General features: G+C 46.8%; 1 protein-coding gene and 1 pseudogene across 2 annotated transcripts in view; both read left to right on the top strand.

Moving 5' to 3' along the window:
• ANKRD52 (ankyrin repeat domain 52) overlaps nt 1-19,928 on the top strand; it is a 148,692-nt gene that overhangs the window by 80,132 nt on the left and 48,632 nt on the right. For both annotated transcript variants that reach the window (XM_063952649.1, XM_063952648.1), the window contains exons 17-19: nt 1,009-1,120; nt 1,227-1,298; nt 1,454-1,655. In XM_063952649.1, the coding sequence (XP_063808719.1) occupies nt 1,009-1,120; nt 1,227-1,298; nt 1,454-1,655 (386 nt within the window). The remainder of the gene's footprint in view (nt 1-1,008; nt 1,121-1,226; nt 1,299-1,453; nt 1,656-19,928) is intronic.
• LOC135052034 (5S ribosomal RNA) lies at nt 13,946-14,064 on the top strand (annotated as a pseudogene).

The raw sequence follows: 19,928 nt of genomic DNA, 5'->3' as shown, positions 1-19,928 counted from the left end.
CTGCTACAGTGACTTTCGCACGCAATAGACAAGTGTCAAATTAATCAGCAGAGTCCCCTGGTGCGTCCTTACTGCATCACGTTTCCAGACACATTTTCGACATAAGACACCCAACACTAGCGAAGTTGCTCGGGATCTGGTGCTCTGAGGCTGCAGCAATGATGTATGAAACACTATTTTGCATGCTCTACTTTTATCACCACCCTGAAACACCCATCACTTTTCCGCAGCATTGGTGATGCTGCCTGAGCCAATCGCAACAGCACCTTTTGTGAGTGCTCTGTGGAACCTGTGCCATAAGGGTTTTCAGAATTCTTTGTGCATCAGCAGTTGCAAAAAACTGCTCAACTACATGAACATCGACATTGCGTACACCTCTGAACCAGGCCCATTGGGGTAGTCCTATTATCCGTATGAGGAAGAAGCTCTGGGTTTCATGGCCGGAGCAATTTAAACCACGTTACCCATGCCGTAATCCCTCGGTTAACACTTGCTGACCCTTTGTTTCCGTGTAAAATGTGTAATCAGTGGGTTTGTGCCGGACTTTTCCCTGCATCTTTCCCCCCTTCCTCCTCTTAATGTCCTTGCCTGATGGCAGGCAAATTTATGTAGTGGCGGTGTAGCAAATTTATTTGTCCTATACATGTATCCAAAGTGATGATTTCCTTTGCAAACAATGCATATATTCATGTTTATTAGTCCCTTCTTGATGTCCCACTGCTCCCACGATAAAATCAAATGTTTGATTATAATGTGTAGAATGTCCTAAATGTACTTATTTGTACTTATCAGCTTAGTTGATGACTCCTGATATCGCTTTCAGGTTCCCTACTTGGTTGTCTCGTGCCACCGATTTTCTGTTCTGGCAGTCATGATCAATCTTTAACCCTCTGCGTCATGTAGTACTCATGCTGCTTTATCTTTTCTTAGTATTGCCTGCCCAATACCATGTCTGTTTCCTCTCTGCTGTTACAGATGTCTGTTTATAACTGAATTCTTCCCTTACAGCGCCTTAGAGTTTTTGCTGGACAACAATGCCGATCCTTCAATTCGTGATAAACAGGGATATGCTGCCGTTCACTATGCAGCTGCTTATGGCAACAGACAGAATTTGGAATTAGTAAGTATCTGACTGTTCTAGTCCCTATAAACATGATTTATTTTTATTCTTTCTCTTGTATTCTGCTTGCGCGAACAAATGTTGACAGTAAATTTGTGTGTTAAAGCTCCTAGAGATGTCCTTTAACTGCCTGGAGGATGTGGAAAGCACTGTACCAGTTAGCCCTTTGCACTTAGCTGTAAGTATTATGGTAATTACTATATCAAGCATAAATAATCACAGCACAAACTATCCTGAAAAAAACAATAACATGAATAATCTCCTTTTAACGTGTATATATTTGACAGCTGCTGTTGTCCAAGCCAATGAAAATATATTCCATTATGTTTGCAGGCCTATAATGGTCACTGCGATACCCTAAAAGCTCTAGCGGAAACGCTGGTGAACCTGGATGTTCGTGACCACAAGGGCCGCACTGCGCTTTACCTCGCCACAGAAAGGGGTTTCACAGAGTGTGTGGAGCTTCTGATGAGCCATGGGGCTTCCCCACTCATTAAGGATCGCAAAAAGAAATGGACACCATTGCATGTAGCAGGTAAGGATGTCTGGCGGTCTGCTCATGGATGTATTTCAGGTTGTATATTTACTTGAAATATGATACAGGTGAGAAATAAATAAATACATATGTGTGTATGTATGTATGTATGTATATATATATATATGTGTATATATGTGTGTATATATATATATATATATATATATATATATATATATATATATATATATATATATATATATATATATATATATATATATTTTCTTGAAGATTGCAGATCGGAGGTGGCACAATGAATTAATAAATAAAAATGTATTCACAGCTCGCTCCTCCCCCCTTCACGACCCGCTATCCCTCCAGTTAGACAAATTGTGCTAGGAGGTGGAAGCAGAGAAAGGAGCTCTTGCTCCACAAAAGCTTTTTGCCTTTTAAAGTTTCGGTGGCCCGATTTACCCCCGCCTCTCCCCAGTTTTCTTTTAACAGTGAGTAGCCTAGCAGCGCAGCTCCTTGACTTTAGCGTATAATATATCCCCCAGCCGGCGGGCGCTTGCAGTATAACAGGCGGCAAGGCAGTGGATGCACAGAGGGAAGCTTGTGAGGTAGTCGAGCGGGGGGAGCATCGCGGAGCTGCCTGGCGGCGTCCACACACAGCACCCGCTGTGCCAGGTCAGAGACAGGACGCGGCTGAGGGAGGCTTAGACGGGACGCACAGAGCGGTGGATCCTTTCACACTCCGAACGCAAACGGGTGCAGAGGAGTAATTTTCTCCTCGCTGCAAGGGAGCCAGGCAGCGAGGTGAAGGGCAAATTTCAATTGCCGCCATCTAGTTTTCTTAGTTAGGCATTCTGTTAGAGTGGGCATTTCACTAGTAGGAGAGAGGTGAGGGAGGCGGAGTTATAAGACATTCCTTCCCCTTTAGATATTCTCTTCATAGCAGCAGCCATGTTCTTTGTTTTAGGTCTGTCACTGCATTTTCAGACATTAAGGCTTCTGTTTGGTGCTGTCTTTTTTAGTTGTAGGCACTACTGTTAGAGCAGGGGTGGCCGGACTTTTGGGACCTGTGATCTACTTTTTGTTCACTTGGTTACCGGTGATCTACCGGCGTCAAATAACACCAATAATAGCGCTCACATTTAAAAATGGCATTAAGAATGACATAAAATATCCCCCCTCTGTGCAAATCGCCCCCTTTGCAGATCCCCCCCCTTCCACTCTCCTGCACAATAGCCCCCTGTACAATACCCTCCTCCGTGCAAATCCCCCACTTAGCAGATACCCCCCCTTCCACTCTCCTGCATAATAGCCCCTTGTACAATAATCCCCTCTGTGCAGATCCTCCACCCTTAGCAGATCCCCCCTTGTGTAAAAACAAAACAAAAAAAAAAACCTTTTTTGAAGATACCACGCTCTGTGCAGATCCCCCCCCCCCCCTTTGCAAATCGTCCCTCCCCTTGTGAAGAAACCCCCCTTTGCAGAACTTACCTGTCAAGTTGTCACGCTGCTTAGCTTCAGTCCTTCCTCTCCCCGCAGTCACGGCTCCCGCTTTCACGCTGCATGGCCTCCCGCTGGCTGCTTCTCCTGTTGTCGCCACTGCCGGCTGGATCAAACTGGTTCCAACTAGCGCCCAGGCTTCTCACATCGCGGGTGACGTCATTACGTCACCGCGCACCCGCACACTGCAACCCTGGGAACTGCGATAAGAAGTAGCTGTGGCAGACTCCTTACAGTTGTTTTCTGTTCAGTCTGTCGCAATCTACTGGCAGATGCCCTGCGAGCTACCTGTAGATCGCGATCTACCTTTCTCTAACGTCCTAGTGGATGCTGGGGACTCCGTAAGGACCATGGGGAATAGACGGGCTCCGCAGGAGACTGGGCACTCTAAAGAAAGATTTAGTACTACCTGGTGTGCACTGGCTCCTCCCTCTATGCCCCTCCTCCAGACCTCAGTTAGAATCTGTGCCTGGCCAGAGCTGGGTGCTTTTAGTGAGCTCTCCTGAGCTTGCTAATAAAGTATTTTAGTTAGGTTTTTTAATTTTCAGAGAGCTTCTGCTGGCAACAGACTCTCTGCTACGTGGGACTGAGGGGAGAGAAGCAAACCTACTAACTGCGGCTAGGTTGCGCTTCTTAGGCTACTGGACACCATTAGCTCCAGAGGGATCGAACACAGGACCTGACCTTGTCGTCCGTTCCCGGAGCCGCGCCGCCGTCCCCCTCGCAGAGCCAGAAGTCAGAAGCCGCAAGAAGACATTGAAATCGTCGGCAGAAGACTCCTGTCTTCACATGAGGTAGCGCACAGCACTGCAGCGGTGCGCCATTGCGCCCACACTACCCACACACTCCGGTCACTGTAGGGTGCAGGGCGCAGGGGGGGGCGCCCTGGGCAGCAATTAGGATACCTCTTGGCAAAAAGACACATATATACAGCTGGGCACTGTATATATGTACGAGCCCCCGCCATTTTATTACACAGACCCGGGACAGAAGCCCGCCGCTGAGGGGGCGGGGCCTTCTTCCTCAGCACTAACCAGCGCCATTTTCTCTTCACAGCTCCGCTGAGAGGAAGCTCCCCAGGCTCTCCCCTGCAGTATCAAGGTAGAAAAAGGGCAAAAAGAGAGGGGGGGGGGCACATAAATTTAGGCGCATATTATCATAAACAGCAGCTACTGGGTAAACACTAAATTACTGTGTAATCCCTGGGTTATATATTGCTGGGGTGTGTGCTGGCATACACTCTCTCTCTCTGTCTCCCCAAAGGGCCTTGTGGGGTCCTGTCCTCAATTAGAGCATTCCCTGTGTGTGTGTGTGTGTGTGTGTGTGTGTGTGTGTGTGTGTGTGTGTGTGCGCGCGCGTGCGGTGTGTCGGTACGTTTGTGTCGACATGTTTGACGAGGACGGTTACGTGGAGGCAGTGCAAGTGTCTGTGGTGTCGCCGCCGACACCTGATTGGATGGATATGTGGAAGGTGTTAAATGATAACGTAAGCTCCTTGCATAAAAGATTGGATAATCAGTCAGGGTCTCAACCCGTGTCTGATTCTGCAGCTCAGATGCCGTCAGGGTCTCAAAAGCGCCCACTATCCCAGTTGGTTGACACAGATGTCGACACGGATTCTGACTCCAGTGTCGATGACGATGAGGAAAAGTTGCAGCCTAAAATGACTAAAGCCATCCGATACATGATTATAGCAATGAAGGATGTGTTGCACATATCGGAGGAAAACCCTGTCCCTGACAAGGGAGTATATGTATGGGGAGAAAAAGCAAGAGGTGACTTTTCCCCCTTCACATGAGTTAAATGAATTATGTGGAAAAAGCATGGGATTCCCCCGATAAAGTGCTGATTTCCAAAAGGTTGCTTATGGCATACCCTTTCCCGCCAACGGACAAGATGCGCTGGGAATCCTCCCCTAGGGTAGATAAAGCTCTGACACGCTTATCTAAAAAGGTGGCCCTGCCGTCACAGGATACGGCCGCCCTAAAGGATCCTGCAGATAGGAAGCAGGAAAGTATCCTGAAGTCTGTTTATGCACACTCAGGTACTATACTGAGGCCGGCTATTGCTGGCCAGAGGCAGGGGTAGAGGAAAGAAGCTGCACCATTCAGCTAGTTCCCAGGAACAGAAGTCCTCCCCGGCTTCCACTAAATCCACCGCATGACGCTGGGGCTCCACAGGTGGAGCCAGGAGCGGTGGGGGCGCATCTCCGAAATTTCAACCACCAGTGGGTTCGCTCACAGGTGGATCCCTGGGCTATACAGATTTGTGTCTCAGGGATACAAGCTGGAATTCGAAGTGATGCCCCCTCACCGTTACCTCAAATCGGCCATGCCAGCTTACCCCATAGAAAGGGAAGTAGTGTTAGCGGCAATTCACAAGTTTTATATCTCCAGCAGGTGGTGGTAAAGGTTCCCCTCCTTCAACAAGGAAGAGGATACTATTCCACAATGTTTGTGGTACCGAAACCGGACGGTTCGGTCAGACCCATATTGAATTTAAAATCCCTGAACACTTATCTGAAAAGATTCAAGTTCAAGATGGAATCGCTCAGAGCGGTCATTGCAAGCCTGGAAGAGGGGGATTTTGTGGTGTCTCTGGACATCAAGGATGCGTACTTGCATGTCCCCATTTATCCTTCTCATCAGGAGTACCTCAGGTTTGTGGTACATGACTGTCATTACCAATTTCAGACGTTGCCGTTTGGCCTGTCCACGGCACCGAGAATATTTACCAAGGTAATGGCGGAAATGATGGTGCTCCTTCGGACGCAAGGGGTTACGATTATCCCATACTTGGACGATCTCCTCATAAAGGCGAGGTCCAGGGAGCGGTTGCTGATCAGCGTTGCACTCTCTCAGGAAGTGTTGCAACAGCACGGGCTGGATTCTGAATATTAAAAGTCGCAGCTGATTCCTACGACGCGCCTGCCCTTCCTGGGCATGATTCTGGACACAAACCAGAAAAAGGTGTTTCTGCCGGAGGAGAAGGCTCAGGAGCTCGTGACTCTGGTCAGAGGCCTCCTAAAACCAAAACAGGTATCGGTGCATCACTGCACACGAGTCCTGGGAAAGATGGTGGCGTCATACGAAGCCATTCCCTTCGGCAGGTTCCATGCGAGGATCTTTCAGTGGGATCTGTTGGACAAGTGGTCCGGATCGCATCTTCAAATGCATCGGCTGATCACCCTGTCCCCCAGGGCCAGGGTGTCTCTTCTGTGGTGGCTGCAAAGTGCTCACCTCCTCGAGGGCCGCAGGTTCGGCATACAGGACTGGGTCCTGGTGACCACAGATGTAAGCCTCCGAGGATGGGGGGCAGTCACTCAAGGAAGAAACTTCCAGGGGCTGTGGTCAAGTCAGGAGACTTGTCTGCACATCAATATCCTGGAACTAAGGGCCATATACAACGCCCTGAGTCAAGCGGAGCCTCTGCTTCGAAACCAACCAGTGCTGATTCAGTCAGTCAACATCACGGCAGTGGCCCATGTAAACCGCCAGGGCGGCACAAGGAGCAGGGTGGCAATGGCAGAAGCCAGCAGGATTCTTCGTTGGGCAGAGAATCGCGTACTAGCACTGTCAGCAGTGTTCATTCCGGGAGTGGACAACTGGGAAGCAGACTTCCTCAGCAGGCACGACCTCCACCCGGGAGAGTGGAGACTTCATCAAGAAGTCTTCACGCAGATTGCACATCGATGGGGACTGCCACAGGTGGACATGATGGCGTCCCGTCTCAACAAAAAGCTAAAAAGATATTGCGCCAGGTCAAGGGACCCTCAGGCGATAGCTGTGGACGCACTAGTAACACCGTGGGTGTTTCAGTCGGTCTATGTGTTTCCTCCTCTTCCTCTCATACCAAAGGTGCTGAGAATTGTAAGAAAAAGAGGAGTGAGAATAATGCTCATTGTTCCGGATTGGCCAAGAAGGACTTGGTACCCGGAATTGCAAGAAATGCTCAGAGGACCCGTGGCCTCTGCCTCTCAGACAGGACCTGTTACAACAAGGGCCCTGTCTGTTCCAAGACTTACAGCGGCTGCGTTTGACGGCATGGCGGTTGAACGCCGGATCCTAGCGGAAAAAGGCATTCCGGATGAAGTGATTCCTACGCTGATAAAGGCTAGGAAGGATGTGACCGCAAAGCATTATCACCGTATATGGCGAAAATATGTTGCTTGGTGTGAGGCCAGGAAGGCCCCTACAGAGGAATTCCAGCTGGGTCGATTCCTGCACTTCCTACAGTCAGGAGTGACTATGGGCCTGAAATTAGGGTCCATAAAGGTCCAGATTTCGGCCCTATCCATTTTCTTCCAAAAAGAACTGGCTTCACTGCCTGAGGTTCAGACGTTTGTTAAGGGAGTGCTGCATATTCAGCCCCCTTTTGTGCCACCAGTGGCACCTTGGGATCTTAACGTGGTGTTGAGTTTCATGAAATCCCACTGGTGTGAGCCACTTTAGCTCCACGGTCTTAAGTATCTCACGTGGAAAGTGGTCATGCTGTTGGCCTTAGCTTCGGCTAGGCGTGTGTCAGAATTAGCGGCTTTGTCATGTAAAAGCCCCTATCTGGTTTTCCATATGGATAGGGCAGAATTGCGGACTCGTCCGCAATTTCTGCTAAAGGTGGTGTCATCCTTTCATTTGAACCAACCTATTGTGGTGCCTGCGGCTACTGGTGTCTTGGAGGATTCCAAGTTGCTTGACGTAGTCCGGGCTTTGAAGATTTATGTGACCAGAACGGCTGGAGTCAGGAAGACTGACTCGCTGTTTGTCCTGTATGCATCCAACAAGCTGGGTGCTCCTGCTTCAAAGCAAACTATTGCTCGCTGGATCTGTGGCACGATTCAGCAGGCTCATTCTGCGGCTGGGTTGCCGCATCCAAAATCAGTGAAAGCCCATTCCACGAGAAAGGTGGGCTCTTCTTTGGCGGCTGCCCGAGGGGTCTCGGCATTACAGCTTTGCCGAGCTGCTACTTGGTCGGGTTCAAACACATTTGCTAAGTTCTACAAGTTTGATACCCTGGCTGAGGAGGACCTTGAGTTTGCCCATTCGGTGCTGCAGAGTCATCCGCACTCTCCCGCCCGTTTGGGAGCTTTGGTATAATACCCATGGTCCTTACGGAGTCCCCAGCATCCACTAGGACGTTAGAGAAAATAAGATTTTACTCACCGTAGAGAAAATAAGATTTTACTCACCGTAGTCCGTAGTGGATGCTGGGCGCCCGTCCAAGTGTGGACTTTCTGCAATACGTGTATATAGTTATTGCTTACTAAAGGGTTATGTTATGTGGCATCAGTTGAGTGATGCTTGTTTGTTGTTCATACTGTTAACTGGGTAAGTTTATCACTAGTTATACGGTGTGATTGGTGTGGCTGGTATGAGTCTTACCCTGGGTTCCAAAATCCTTTCCTTGTAATGTCAGCTCTTCCGGGCACAGTTTCCTTAACTGAGGTCTGGAGGAGGGGCATAGAGGGAGGAGCCAGTGCACACCAGGTAGTACTAAATCTTTCTTTAGAGTGCCCAGTCTCCTGCGGAGCCCGTCTATTCCCCCATGGTCCTTACGGAGTCCCCAGCATCCACTACGGACTACGAGAAATAGATTTACCGGTGAGTAAAATCTTATTTTTGGCCACCTCTGTGTTAGAGGATCTTTTGAAATCTACAATATGATAATGACTGATATATTGTCTTCCAAGGGACGCTGCTGATAGGTCCTGCGGAGGAGGGAGCATCAGAAGTGTCAGCCCTGTCACAACTCAATTTGTTTCTGTTGGTGGTGAGAGATTTGTAAACGTCTGGCTGGTATAAAAATTTTTTTTCTTTCCGTTTTTATTCTATTCCAGCTGTGTCTAAAAGACCGATTTTCATTGCTCCCCATATCCCTGCAGTCTTTCTCCATCTATACTAATAGAGTGAAAGCACTGCTGTTTGGTGTGTGTGTGTTAGTGTTGGACATGGTGTCTAAAAGCACCAACCAAGACCACAAAAATATGTTATGTATGTTTAAAATGTGAGAAAAAGAGCACAAGTGTTGGCAGCTCCGGGGTGTGTGACACATGTTTGGGAATGGTCGCTGGAGCAGTGGTAGATCTGGGGCATGGGAAAATGCCCTGGCGGATATCTCTAAAGAGATGGCAGAATCCCGTAAGCAACACTTAGACGCTCGTGGAAACAGAGGCAGAGGCTGTTCCTAGTCCACAGCCCGCAAGCAGAACTCTAAGCCTGCCGACAAGACCGTGACATGACTGTCTACCAGCTCACCTTGGGTCACCCAAGGTGGGTGCACGGTAGATGGGGTTTCAGGAGGAAGCCTGGGCCGAAACCTCCCCAGAAGTCTGGATCAACAATATTATTTCCCAGGGTTACCAAATGGATTTTCAAACCCGACCTCAGTCAGTTCTTTACTACAGGCCTTCCTCTGTGTCCTCAACGAGCGAGAGCATTAGACACTACTACTCAAAAGTTACTTCTGAAGTAATTGCACCAATTCCGGCTCCTCAGAGAGAAACAGGTTTTTATTCGAATCTTTTCGTAGTACCAAAACCAGACGGGTCCATAAGACCGATTCTCAATTTAAAGGTATTAAATCAATTCATGACAGTTTACGGATTCAAGATGGAATCGATAGTCAGTCATTGCGAGTCTGGAGCAACGGGAGTTCATGGTGTCGATGGACATAAAGGATGCGTACCTCCATGTCCCAATTTGGTCCCCACACCAAGCTTATTTAAGGTTTGCCGTGGACAAAAATCATTGCCAATTCAGAGCTTTGCCGTTTGGCTTCTCATTGGCCCCGAGAATCTTCACAAAAATCATGTCAGCCGTGTTAGCGAAATTCAGATAGTTAGGAGTGACTATAATACCGTATCTAGACGACCTTCTGATCAAAGCTCTGTCCCAGGACCTATTGATGAGGAATGCTCGTATCACGCATCAATTTCTAATTCAACACTGTTAAATTGTGAATTTCAAAAAATCCAATTTACAACCGACACAGGAAATTCAATACCTAGGTATCATTTTGGACACAATACAATTGAGTGTTCATTCCGGAGGATAAGACTCGAGACATCAAGGAGATGGTTCGACTGGTCTTGCAGAATCAGATTGTATCATTGCATTTCTGTGTTTGGCTTCTGGGAAAGATGGTGGCATCCTTCGAAGCGATCCAGAATGGCAGACTACATTCCAGACTTATTTCAGTTCAATCCGATTTCCCAAGGGCCTGCATCTACTACTTTACAGAAGAATTCGCTTGTCACCTCAGGCCGGATCTTCATTGATTTGGTGGTCGTTTCACAGGAATCTATCAAAGTGAAAAAGGTTTTGAATCTGGGATTAATAATTTTGATTGATGCCAGTTTCAAAGGATGGGCTGCAGTACTAGGCAACCATCAATTACAGGGGAGATGGTCACAGTACGAGAGCAGCTTGCCAATAAATGTACTGGAACTACGAGCCATCTACAATGCACTCCTTCAAGCAGAGAGTCTAGTTGGAGCTCGACCCATAAGGGTGCAATCGGACAATAAGACAGCAGCGACTTACATAAACTGCCAGGGAGGAACAAAAAGCCGAATGGCCATAAGGGAAGCTCCAAAGTTTCTGTCCTGGACGGAAAGACACAACATAATCCTGTCGGCAACCTTCATTCCAGGAGTGGACAATTGGGAGGCGGATTACCTCAGCTGGCAGGATATGTACCCAGGAGAATGGAGTCTACACCAACAGGTCTCTGACGCAGGCGGGTTTACCGCAGGTAGATCTCATGGCCTCTCGGAACAACCATCAGTTGCCGAGTTATGTGGCCAGGACGCGGGATCCTGCAGCAGAAGCAGTGGATGCACTCGCGGTTCACTGGAATTACGACCTACTTTACATATTCCCACCGTTTCCCTTGTTACCAAGAGTGTTAAAGAAGGTGAAACAGGAAAGAGTGCGGGTAATCTTGATAGTGCCAGATTTGCTTTGCAGAAGGTATACAGATCTGAAGAATCTTCTGGCTGATGTGCCTTGGAGGCTACCACAGAGAGAGGATCTGCTGTCACAAGTCCCATTTTTGCATCTGGATCTGAACTGACTACATTTGATGGCATGGTTCTTGAAACCCTTCTCCCTTAAAATCCTGATATCCCAAGATCCGCTATCCCTACCATGTTAGCAGCAAGGAAACTGGTCACGGCGGCACACTACTATAGGATCTGGAAGAAATACTTGGACTGGTGCCTGCCTAAGGGTTGGAATCCTAGAGAATTCCACCATACTAGATTGTTGAGATTTTTCCAAGCAGGTTTGGAGGGCACATTACGCTTGGGATCCTTGAAGGTTCAGGTCTCAGCACTTTATTTTATTTTTTTTATTTTTATTTTTTTTAATCAAGTGTTCTTTATTGAAAATATTCACAAAGTACAATATAAAAGAACTCTGCTAACAACAATAACATGTATTGCCATCAATAAACAATCAGTGGGAAAAAAAACAAATCTGCATGTGCGCCTTATTGTAAGTTATCATCGTCACATTGCTCACATGCTGGGAGAACGCATAGTAACAAACACGCTGTTCATCAATCATCCACATAGAACAAAGCATAAGAGACCGAAAGTCAGAACACAAGGCCTGTACTAGAAAGCCAACCAGTATTAGTCGATACAGGTCTCTGCACTTTTAATTCTTTATTTCAGCAAAGGTTGGTATCCCTGCAGAGGTTCAGACCTTTTTACAGGGAGTTTTGAGAATTCAACCACCTTTTCTCCGGCAGGGTCCACAGGTTATCCACAGGATAACAATGGGATATGATGGAGCGACAGCGGATTGGCACCAAACGATCGCAAGCTTTCTGGCCTCCCAGGATGCAACGGGCCCGTCCATATATCCCCGCCCACTGGCTCAGGCAAATCAGTTTTTTGTTTGGTGCGGCAGGAGCCGACCCATGGTCAGAGGGCTGCTGTTCTAGGGCAGCCCTAAGCTTTCTTATTTTATTTTTATAGTCTTACTATGTTTTTGAGCGATCTTTGTTAAAAGCGTCTTATACGCATATTGGAAAGAATCGCTCCAACAACTCTCCGCCGGGTCGCAACAACGTCGGGAATACGGACACAGCCGCACTGTATTGGAAGAAGACTACCAAACAGTAGCTGACGCACCGCCACCATGGGTGCTCCAGCGCTAGGCCTTAGGGATCATAAGGCACCAGGAATAGTATTAGGCTGCGATCCCTAGGGTTGATGTCAGCGGTGGGGAGTTGGACGCTCTCCTGGTCGCCCCTCCCACCAGTACATGACCAGTTTCCGCGAGTGTCCCGCCATGAACTGTTGCCTCACTTCCGTATCAGACGCTGCCACGAGGGGTCTCGGTCGCAGCATAGGTCGCTGCGGCTGTGTTCACTAAGCGCTACCGCGAGGAGATCCGGTCGCAATACAGGCGTCTGTATGCACAGTGTGTCTGTGTTCACTTAAAGTTTCCGGAGTGGCGGTGTACACTGGTAGCGTCTGGATCCACTCAGCGTTCGCTAACGTATTGATCGATCTTGGAAGTGAGGCGAGTCTCCCTGTATCCAACTCTACCGAGTACGGGTTATACAGCAATACATTTCTATCTACTTTTGTCAGTATGATTAGTTAAGTTTAAGTGCCTATTGCATATGAGACTGTGTACATTACTGTGGTTTTCTTCGCAATGCGTCTGAATACGTTAAGATCTGTATAAAACAGAATTCAGTAATATGTACTCCTACATACTTTTAAATGTTTGTAGCTGATTATGTGCTCATATGACTAATATATAACATGTGACTGACTGCTAGTGTGATTACTGACTTTAATATATGTTTGTCAGTTGGTCTTCTGATCCTCAATGCTGGTGCATGGGTAAGGGTCAGATTGATATCACTTTAGAACAATAAAGTGGTTACAGTGTAGTACACTGAAAGTGCTGATTATTTATCATGTCTAAGAGCGCAAAGGTAACGAGAGTACACTTACAGTAACACCAACACTCAGATCATGTTGTCTTGTAAAAACTGTATTATCCTCTCTGATCTGGTACAGGATGGTTTATGTGTAAAATGGTTTGCTTGTCGGCATAATACAAGGCAGATCCGTGATCTACATCAAATACAGATAAATCCTCTTTGGACGATGTTTGCGCAGACCTTGTCCAGTATAGCTAGAAGGTTAATTCCTACAGCTTTGATACCAGGAAGAGGGTTCATTATTAACACATACAGGCAGCTCTCTACCTACTGTATCCCCAACAGCTTCTCTAATAAAACAAGCTGCGAAACAGAGTGTAAATCATCTACACAGGATGATTCATCAGACAAGGAAAGCTCTATATACTCTTCAGGGTAAAAGGTATCTGCTCAGTGAATATAGCTGAGTTAATGAGAACAGTAATGGCTTTTCTGTTCTTAAAGGATTCAGCAGAGCCTGTGTTAAAAATAAGGTACCTAAAAATAAAGAATGTAAAAAAAAAAAAAAATAAGGTACCTATGTTTAAACTCCCCCCCCCCCCCCCCAAAAATAAATAAATAAATAAATAAACAAAATAATAATAAAAAATATTGCCTCCTAATGGGATACCCCAGCAGCTGATGAAAATCATTGAAAAGGTTTGGGGCTATACCCAATAAAAAATACAGGTTCCCAGTAAATGGGATTCCAAATATCCTTTTCCAGCTGGGGACTGTTTAAAAATGGGAAATGCCTCCTAAAGAGATACGCATATCATTTGATAGTGCGAAAATATATATGGCCTTTGACGTTAACGTCCAAAAGAGGGATGGTTTTCAGAAAACCATATTGTCCGTCTGGGGCAGTTATAAGGCCGGCCATGACTTCACCTTGCAATCTACAGCCACACCACACTGGATAGGCCCAATCTCACTAGATCTTGGAAGCTAAGCAGTGTTGGGCCTGGTTAGTTCTTGGATGGGAGACCACCTTGGAATACCAGGTGCTGTAGGTACACTGGGCTGAGGTACTGGAAGACAGGTTTTTCAGCGCCTGTAAGGGAGCAAGAATCCCATATAACTCATACGGACACTAATGTTCTAGGCCATAAGCATTAACAATAGTTGCTCGCAGAGCAGGTTGCTTACTTACATGAAAAGCTGATTCAGAATCAAAGAAAGTTCTGGAAACTTTGCCTTTGGCTGGAAGCTTCTGTTTGGTAAAGAGTTAACAGATTTTCTGGAGTCAAAATCGGACTCCAAGAAAGTCATGTTTCCTTCCACATATAACTCCAAACATAGGGGTCCAGTTTTCGACCTTGTCGGTCATAAAGGAACATAACAGCCCCAATACAATAAGTTTGGTAAGGCAAAGAAGCAAAGGCAATCAGAGTGCCAGCTTCCAAACCAGAGGATAAGCTATCAGTAGGATGGTGCGGGCCTCCTTCTGGGGGACCCCAGGACAGGGGGCCAACTTCTTCGGTTTGCACAGATCTGGTAACAGTCTACAAACAGATGCCTGGGTGCAAGAAGTGGTATCTCTAGGTTATGTTCTCTTCAGAAGCATCCTTCTCGAAGGTTCTGTTCCAGTCCGTCTCGGGTAGAGGCGAAGGACAGGGGTTTTCAAGAAGCAGTTCAGAAATTGCTTTTGTCAGTAATAGTCATTCTAGTAACCCCTGCACAATAGGGACGGGAGTTTTTACTCCAACCAGGTTTGGGTTCAGAAGGATCCTTTCACCCCAATCTCAAAATCCTAAACAGATAAGTTTGGGTACCACGGTTCACATGGAGACGTTGCGCTCCATAGTTTTGGCATGGAGCCAGGGAATTACATGGTATCACTTGATAGTCAGGGTGCTTACCTACAGGTTCCTATAGCACTGTTCCGTCAGTGTTATCTCAAGGTTCACCATCCTCTAGTAGCATTTTCAGTTCCAGACCTTACCCTTTGGGTTAGCCACAGCTTCCAAAGTATTTACCAAAATTATGAGAAATAGATAAGAAAATTGCCATACCTCGACCACCCTTTTTTATCCTGGCGCAGGAAATGACTTGTCTGCAGAGGCACTGGTGGTTCATAAATTGGGCAAAGTCATCTCTGGTTCCTTCACAATGGATGACTCTCACTGTGGGGCTGTACTGAATTCAAGTCTGCAGAAAATGGAATGCCTCGGAACAAGATATCAAAGGTACAATCAAGTATTCAGGAGTTGTTACACAAACGATATCAATCCACGCAGCTATGTGACTGATGGGTATGATGGGGTCAACATGGTGGATTATGTACAATTCCACTCAAGACCTCGGCAGCGTCTGATTCTAGCCAGATGGAATGGAATACATCAGACAATAAAGAAACAGACTATGGTACTTTCACACAAGGTAAGAAAGTCATCAGCCTGGTGGCTACAGACATTCCATCTAGATAAAAGGAGAACCTTTTGGATATCAGATGGGAGATACTGACAACAGATGCCAGTCTCCAGGGCTGGGGAGCAGTGTCCAGAAGATTATGGTTCCAGGGACAATGGACCATAGAAGAAAGTTGACTGCCAATAAATCTGTTAGAACTTCGTGCCATATACATGGCACTGATTCAGGCAAAGGACACTTTTCAAGGAAGACCAGTCCAGATCCGCACGGAAAATTTAACGGTGGGGGCAAACCTCAACCATCAGGGAGGAATGCGCAGCCAAACAGCAATGAAGGAGGTAAGTCGCATAACTAAAGTGGGCAGAACTCCATCTTCCAGCATTGTCCGCAGTATTCGTTCCTGGAATCCTAAACTGGAAAGCGGATTTTCTCAGTCGACACGCCATTCAAGCAAGCGAATGGGCTCTACACCCGGAAGTCTTTCAGACTCTGGTACACAAGTGGGGTTTGCTAGAGCGAAATCTCATGGCGTCCCGTCTGAACAACAAAGGGCTCACATACAGGGCAAGAACAAAGAATCCCGGAGTGATCTTTGTGGACGCCTTGTCAGTGACATGGGAGTTACTCTGGCGTATCTAATTCTTCCGAACAGCCTGCTACCAGGATGGTGAGAAAGATAAAATAAGCAAAGGGTGCCGTGAGTCTAATAGCTCCGGCTTGGCCCAGAAGGAATTGGTACACAGATCTGCAGAGAATGCCGATGGATGGCCCCACGTCTGCTCCCTCAACTTCCAGATCTACTAAGGCAGGGTCCTTGTTATCACAGGCATCTGGATCGACTATCATTGACGGCGTGGCTCTTGAAACCTCTATCCTGAAGTCAAGAGAATTCTCGCTACAGGTAAATTCAAACAATGCACAGAGCAAGGAAACCCTCCTCCGCTCACATTTATCACCGAATATAGCAGGCCTATATTCATGGGGCAGAGAAAGAAATATGGACCCGAAATCTTTCCAAGTTTCCAGGGTCTTAGATTCCCTTCAGACAGGAATGGATAAGGGTTTGAAGGTGGCTTCTTTAGAGAGTACAAGTATCAGCATTGACTGTAGGGTTCCAAAAGAAAAATTGCCAATTTACAGGATGTGCGTACTTCTATCAGGGAATGCTGCGCATTCAACCTCCTTTTGTTCTTCCTACAGTGCCTTGGGACTTAAGTCTAGTCCGCAAAGCCCTTCAAGTTGCTCCGTTTGAACCACTTAAAGTGGATCTTAAATGGTTGACCGCTAAAGTTCTCTTTCTACTGGCTATGATGTCAGCTAGAGGAGTATCCGATTTAGGAGCGCTGTCATGTTCTCCTTTTCTGGTTTTTATCCAGATAAAGCAGTTCTCAGAAATAGGTCTGGGTATCTTCCTAAGGTGGTGTCCAAATGCCACCTTAATGAAGAAAATGTAGTCCCGGCTTTTCAGGTATCGGGACTTTCTGTGGGAGATGCGTTGCGGGACGTAACGCGTCAGGACTCCTCCCCCTTATGCATCACTGACTGGTTGTAATCTTTGATACTCTCCGCACGGCCCCGGTTCACCTCCTACGGGAGCAAACAGTGCGGCTGCCAGGACAGGACACAGCCGAACTCCCAGCTCCGTATAGCGCCAGTGGTTAACCAGCAGCCTCTCTCCCCTACATCTCCAACGGACGGTGCCAGTCCTGGGAGATCGAGGCGCTCCACTAAGCACACTATTCCTGCAGCGGGCTCTCCATCACAGCAGCCACACACCTGTCTTTCCCTACAGACTGCAACGGGCGGTGCACGCCCAGGGATAGCAGGCTTAACAGCGGGACCCCGGCTAGCACAGCCAGTGCTTTCAACTCTGCAGTTCTATTTGGGCTTTCTGGGCTCACCCGAGGACGCTCGGGACCACTCAGCCTTATTGGAGAGGTAATCTAACCTATTCATTATCACCTGTCATCGGCTCCTGGAACTTTGAGACGTTTTAGAATACAGCTCTTGTATATAGAGCCTATGATTGTATTCCATATTCATTTTTAATTCTACATTTAACAATTGTGTTTGAGGGTATATCCAACAGTGTCAAACAAACAGCCTGGTAACTTTACTGCAACAATTGTTACAACCTAATTGCTGCTAGTTATCTAGTTGACACTTGTAACTGATGTGAATGTAGAATATCTTTTGATACAGAAATTCAGTGAGGAAAAAGGTTTTTATGTCCGATATATATCTGGTTTATTGTGCAATTTTTATTGTATTGTAATAAATATTTTTTAATATATCAAAAAATCCCTTTTGACACTTTGGTTGTGAATTAATTCTGGATCGCAGGGTCAGTTAGTGTTGAGCGCTTCTATTTTTACCCATTTCTTCACAGAGCAAGGAAACCCTCCTCCGCTCACATTTATCACCGAATATAGCAGGCCTATATTCATGGGGCAGAGAAAGAAATATGGACCCGAAATCTTTCCAAGTTTCCAGGGTCTTAGATTCCCTTCAGACAGGAATGGATAAGGGTTTGAAGGTGGCTTCTTTAGAGAGTACAAGTATCAGCATTGACTGTAGGGTTCCAAAAGAAAAATTGCCAATTTACAGGATGTGCGTACTTCTATCAGGGAATGCTGCGCATTCAACCTCCTTTTGTTCTTCCTACAGTGCCTTGGGACTTAAGTCTAGTCCGCAAAGCCCTTCAAGTTGCTCCGTTTGAACCACTTAAAGTGGATCTTAAATGGTTGACCGCTAAAGTTCTCTTTCTACTGGCTATGATGTCAGCTAGAGGAGTATCCGATTTAGGAGCGCTGTCATGTTCTCCTTTTCTGGTTTTTATCCAGATAAAGCAGTTCTCAGAAATAGGTCTGGGTATCTTCCTAAGGTGGTGTCCAAATGCCACCTTAATGAAGAAAATGTAGTCCCGGCTTTTCAGGTATCGGGACTTTCTGTGGGAGATGCGTTGCGGGACGTAGTCTGTGCATTAAGGATCTACGTAGATCGCACAAGTGCCATCAGAAAGAAATATTCTCTCCATTTTCTACGAGATTCACAAGAGGATGGTCTGCTACTAAATAGTCTCAGGCTAGAGGGCTTCGAATGACTATTTCGGAAGCATATTCTCGAGGATCTCCATGTTCCGGCTAATGTCTCTGTTCACTCTACTCGTAAGGTAGGTCCTTCATAGGTAGCACAAGATGGTGCTTCAGCAGACCAGATATGTAAGGCAGCCACATAGTCTTCCATTAACACATTCATTAGACATTATGCTTGGATACTTTTGCATCTCATGACGCTGAATTCGGGCGAAAGGTTCTCCTGTCCAATCAGGAGCGTCCCCACCACTAAAATTGCTTTGGGAAATCCTATTGTTATCTTGTGGATAACCTGTGGACCCTGCCGGAGAAATATACGTTACGGTAAGAACTTACCGTTGATAACTGTATTTCTCCTAAGTCCACAGGTTACACAGGGATCCCACCCTGACGCACCTGATTTGAGGATCTTGCTACTCACTAACCTCTTCCTCCTTGTACGGAAGGGTGTGCATGTGTGTGCTTCTCGCCTGATTAGGGCTCTACATGAGGCTCCTGCCTAGATGCTTTGGAATCCAACTGATTTGCCTGAGCCAGTGGGCGGGGATATAAGGACAGGCCCGTTGCATCCTGGGAGGCCTGAAAGCTTGTGATCGTTTGGTGCCAATCCGCTGTTGCTCCATCATATCCCATTGTTATCCAGTGGAACCTGTGGACTTAGGAGAAATACCGTTACCAACGGTAAGTTCTTACCATAACATATATTTCGTCCTCCCGTGGCTACGTGTGATCTAAATTTAGTGTTGGTGTTTTTTTTTTTAGATCTGACTTTTTCGAACCTTTGGAACGGGCAGATCTCAAATGTGTGTGTTGGAAAACAGTCTTACTGTTGGCTTTAGCATCAGCATGAAGGGTCTCTGAATTGGGGGCCCTGTCATGTAAAAGTCCCTTTCTTGTCTTTCTTGAAGATCTGGCAGAACTCCGTACGAAGGCAGAGTTTTTACCTAAGGTGATATCTGCTTTTCACACAAACCAACCAATTATAGTTCCATCTTTCCAGGGGATGTCAGATGGGGACCATTGCCTGGATGTGGTCAGAGCTTTTTAAGAGAGTACGTACAGGCTACTAGTTCCCTTAGGAGAACCGATGCTTTGTTTGTTCTGTATGATGGCCCTAGGAGAGGTTGGCCAGCTTCAAAACAAACCTTGGCTAGGTGGATGGTCGCCAGGGTGGAGGCGTGGGCATCCTTCTCTCCCCAAACTGCACCTTTCGTTTCATCCCACCTGTGCCCTCCCTTACCTTCTCCACCTTTGAGGTCCACACTATCCGCCTCTTCTACCCCATTCACCTCCTTGTGGCAGTGAACTACCGCCCCCCTGGCCACTGTTCACCTTTCCTTGACAACTTTGCTGCCTGGCTTCCCCACTTTCTCTCCTCCGACCTCCCCTCTGTCATCCTCGGTGACTTTAAC

This window comes from Pseudophryne corroboree, chromosome 2 (genome assembly GCF_028390025.1).
Source record: "Pseudophryne corroboree isolate aPseCor3 chromosome 2, aPseCor3.hap2, whole genome shotgun sequence".
Lineage (NCBI taxonomy): Eukaryota > Metazoa > Chordata > Amphibia > Anura > Myobatrachidae > Pseudophryne > Pseudophryne corroboree.
The sequence above is the reverse complement of the archived record's forward strand: the minus strand, read 5'-3'. Positions and strand labels throughout refer to the sequence as shown.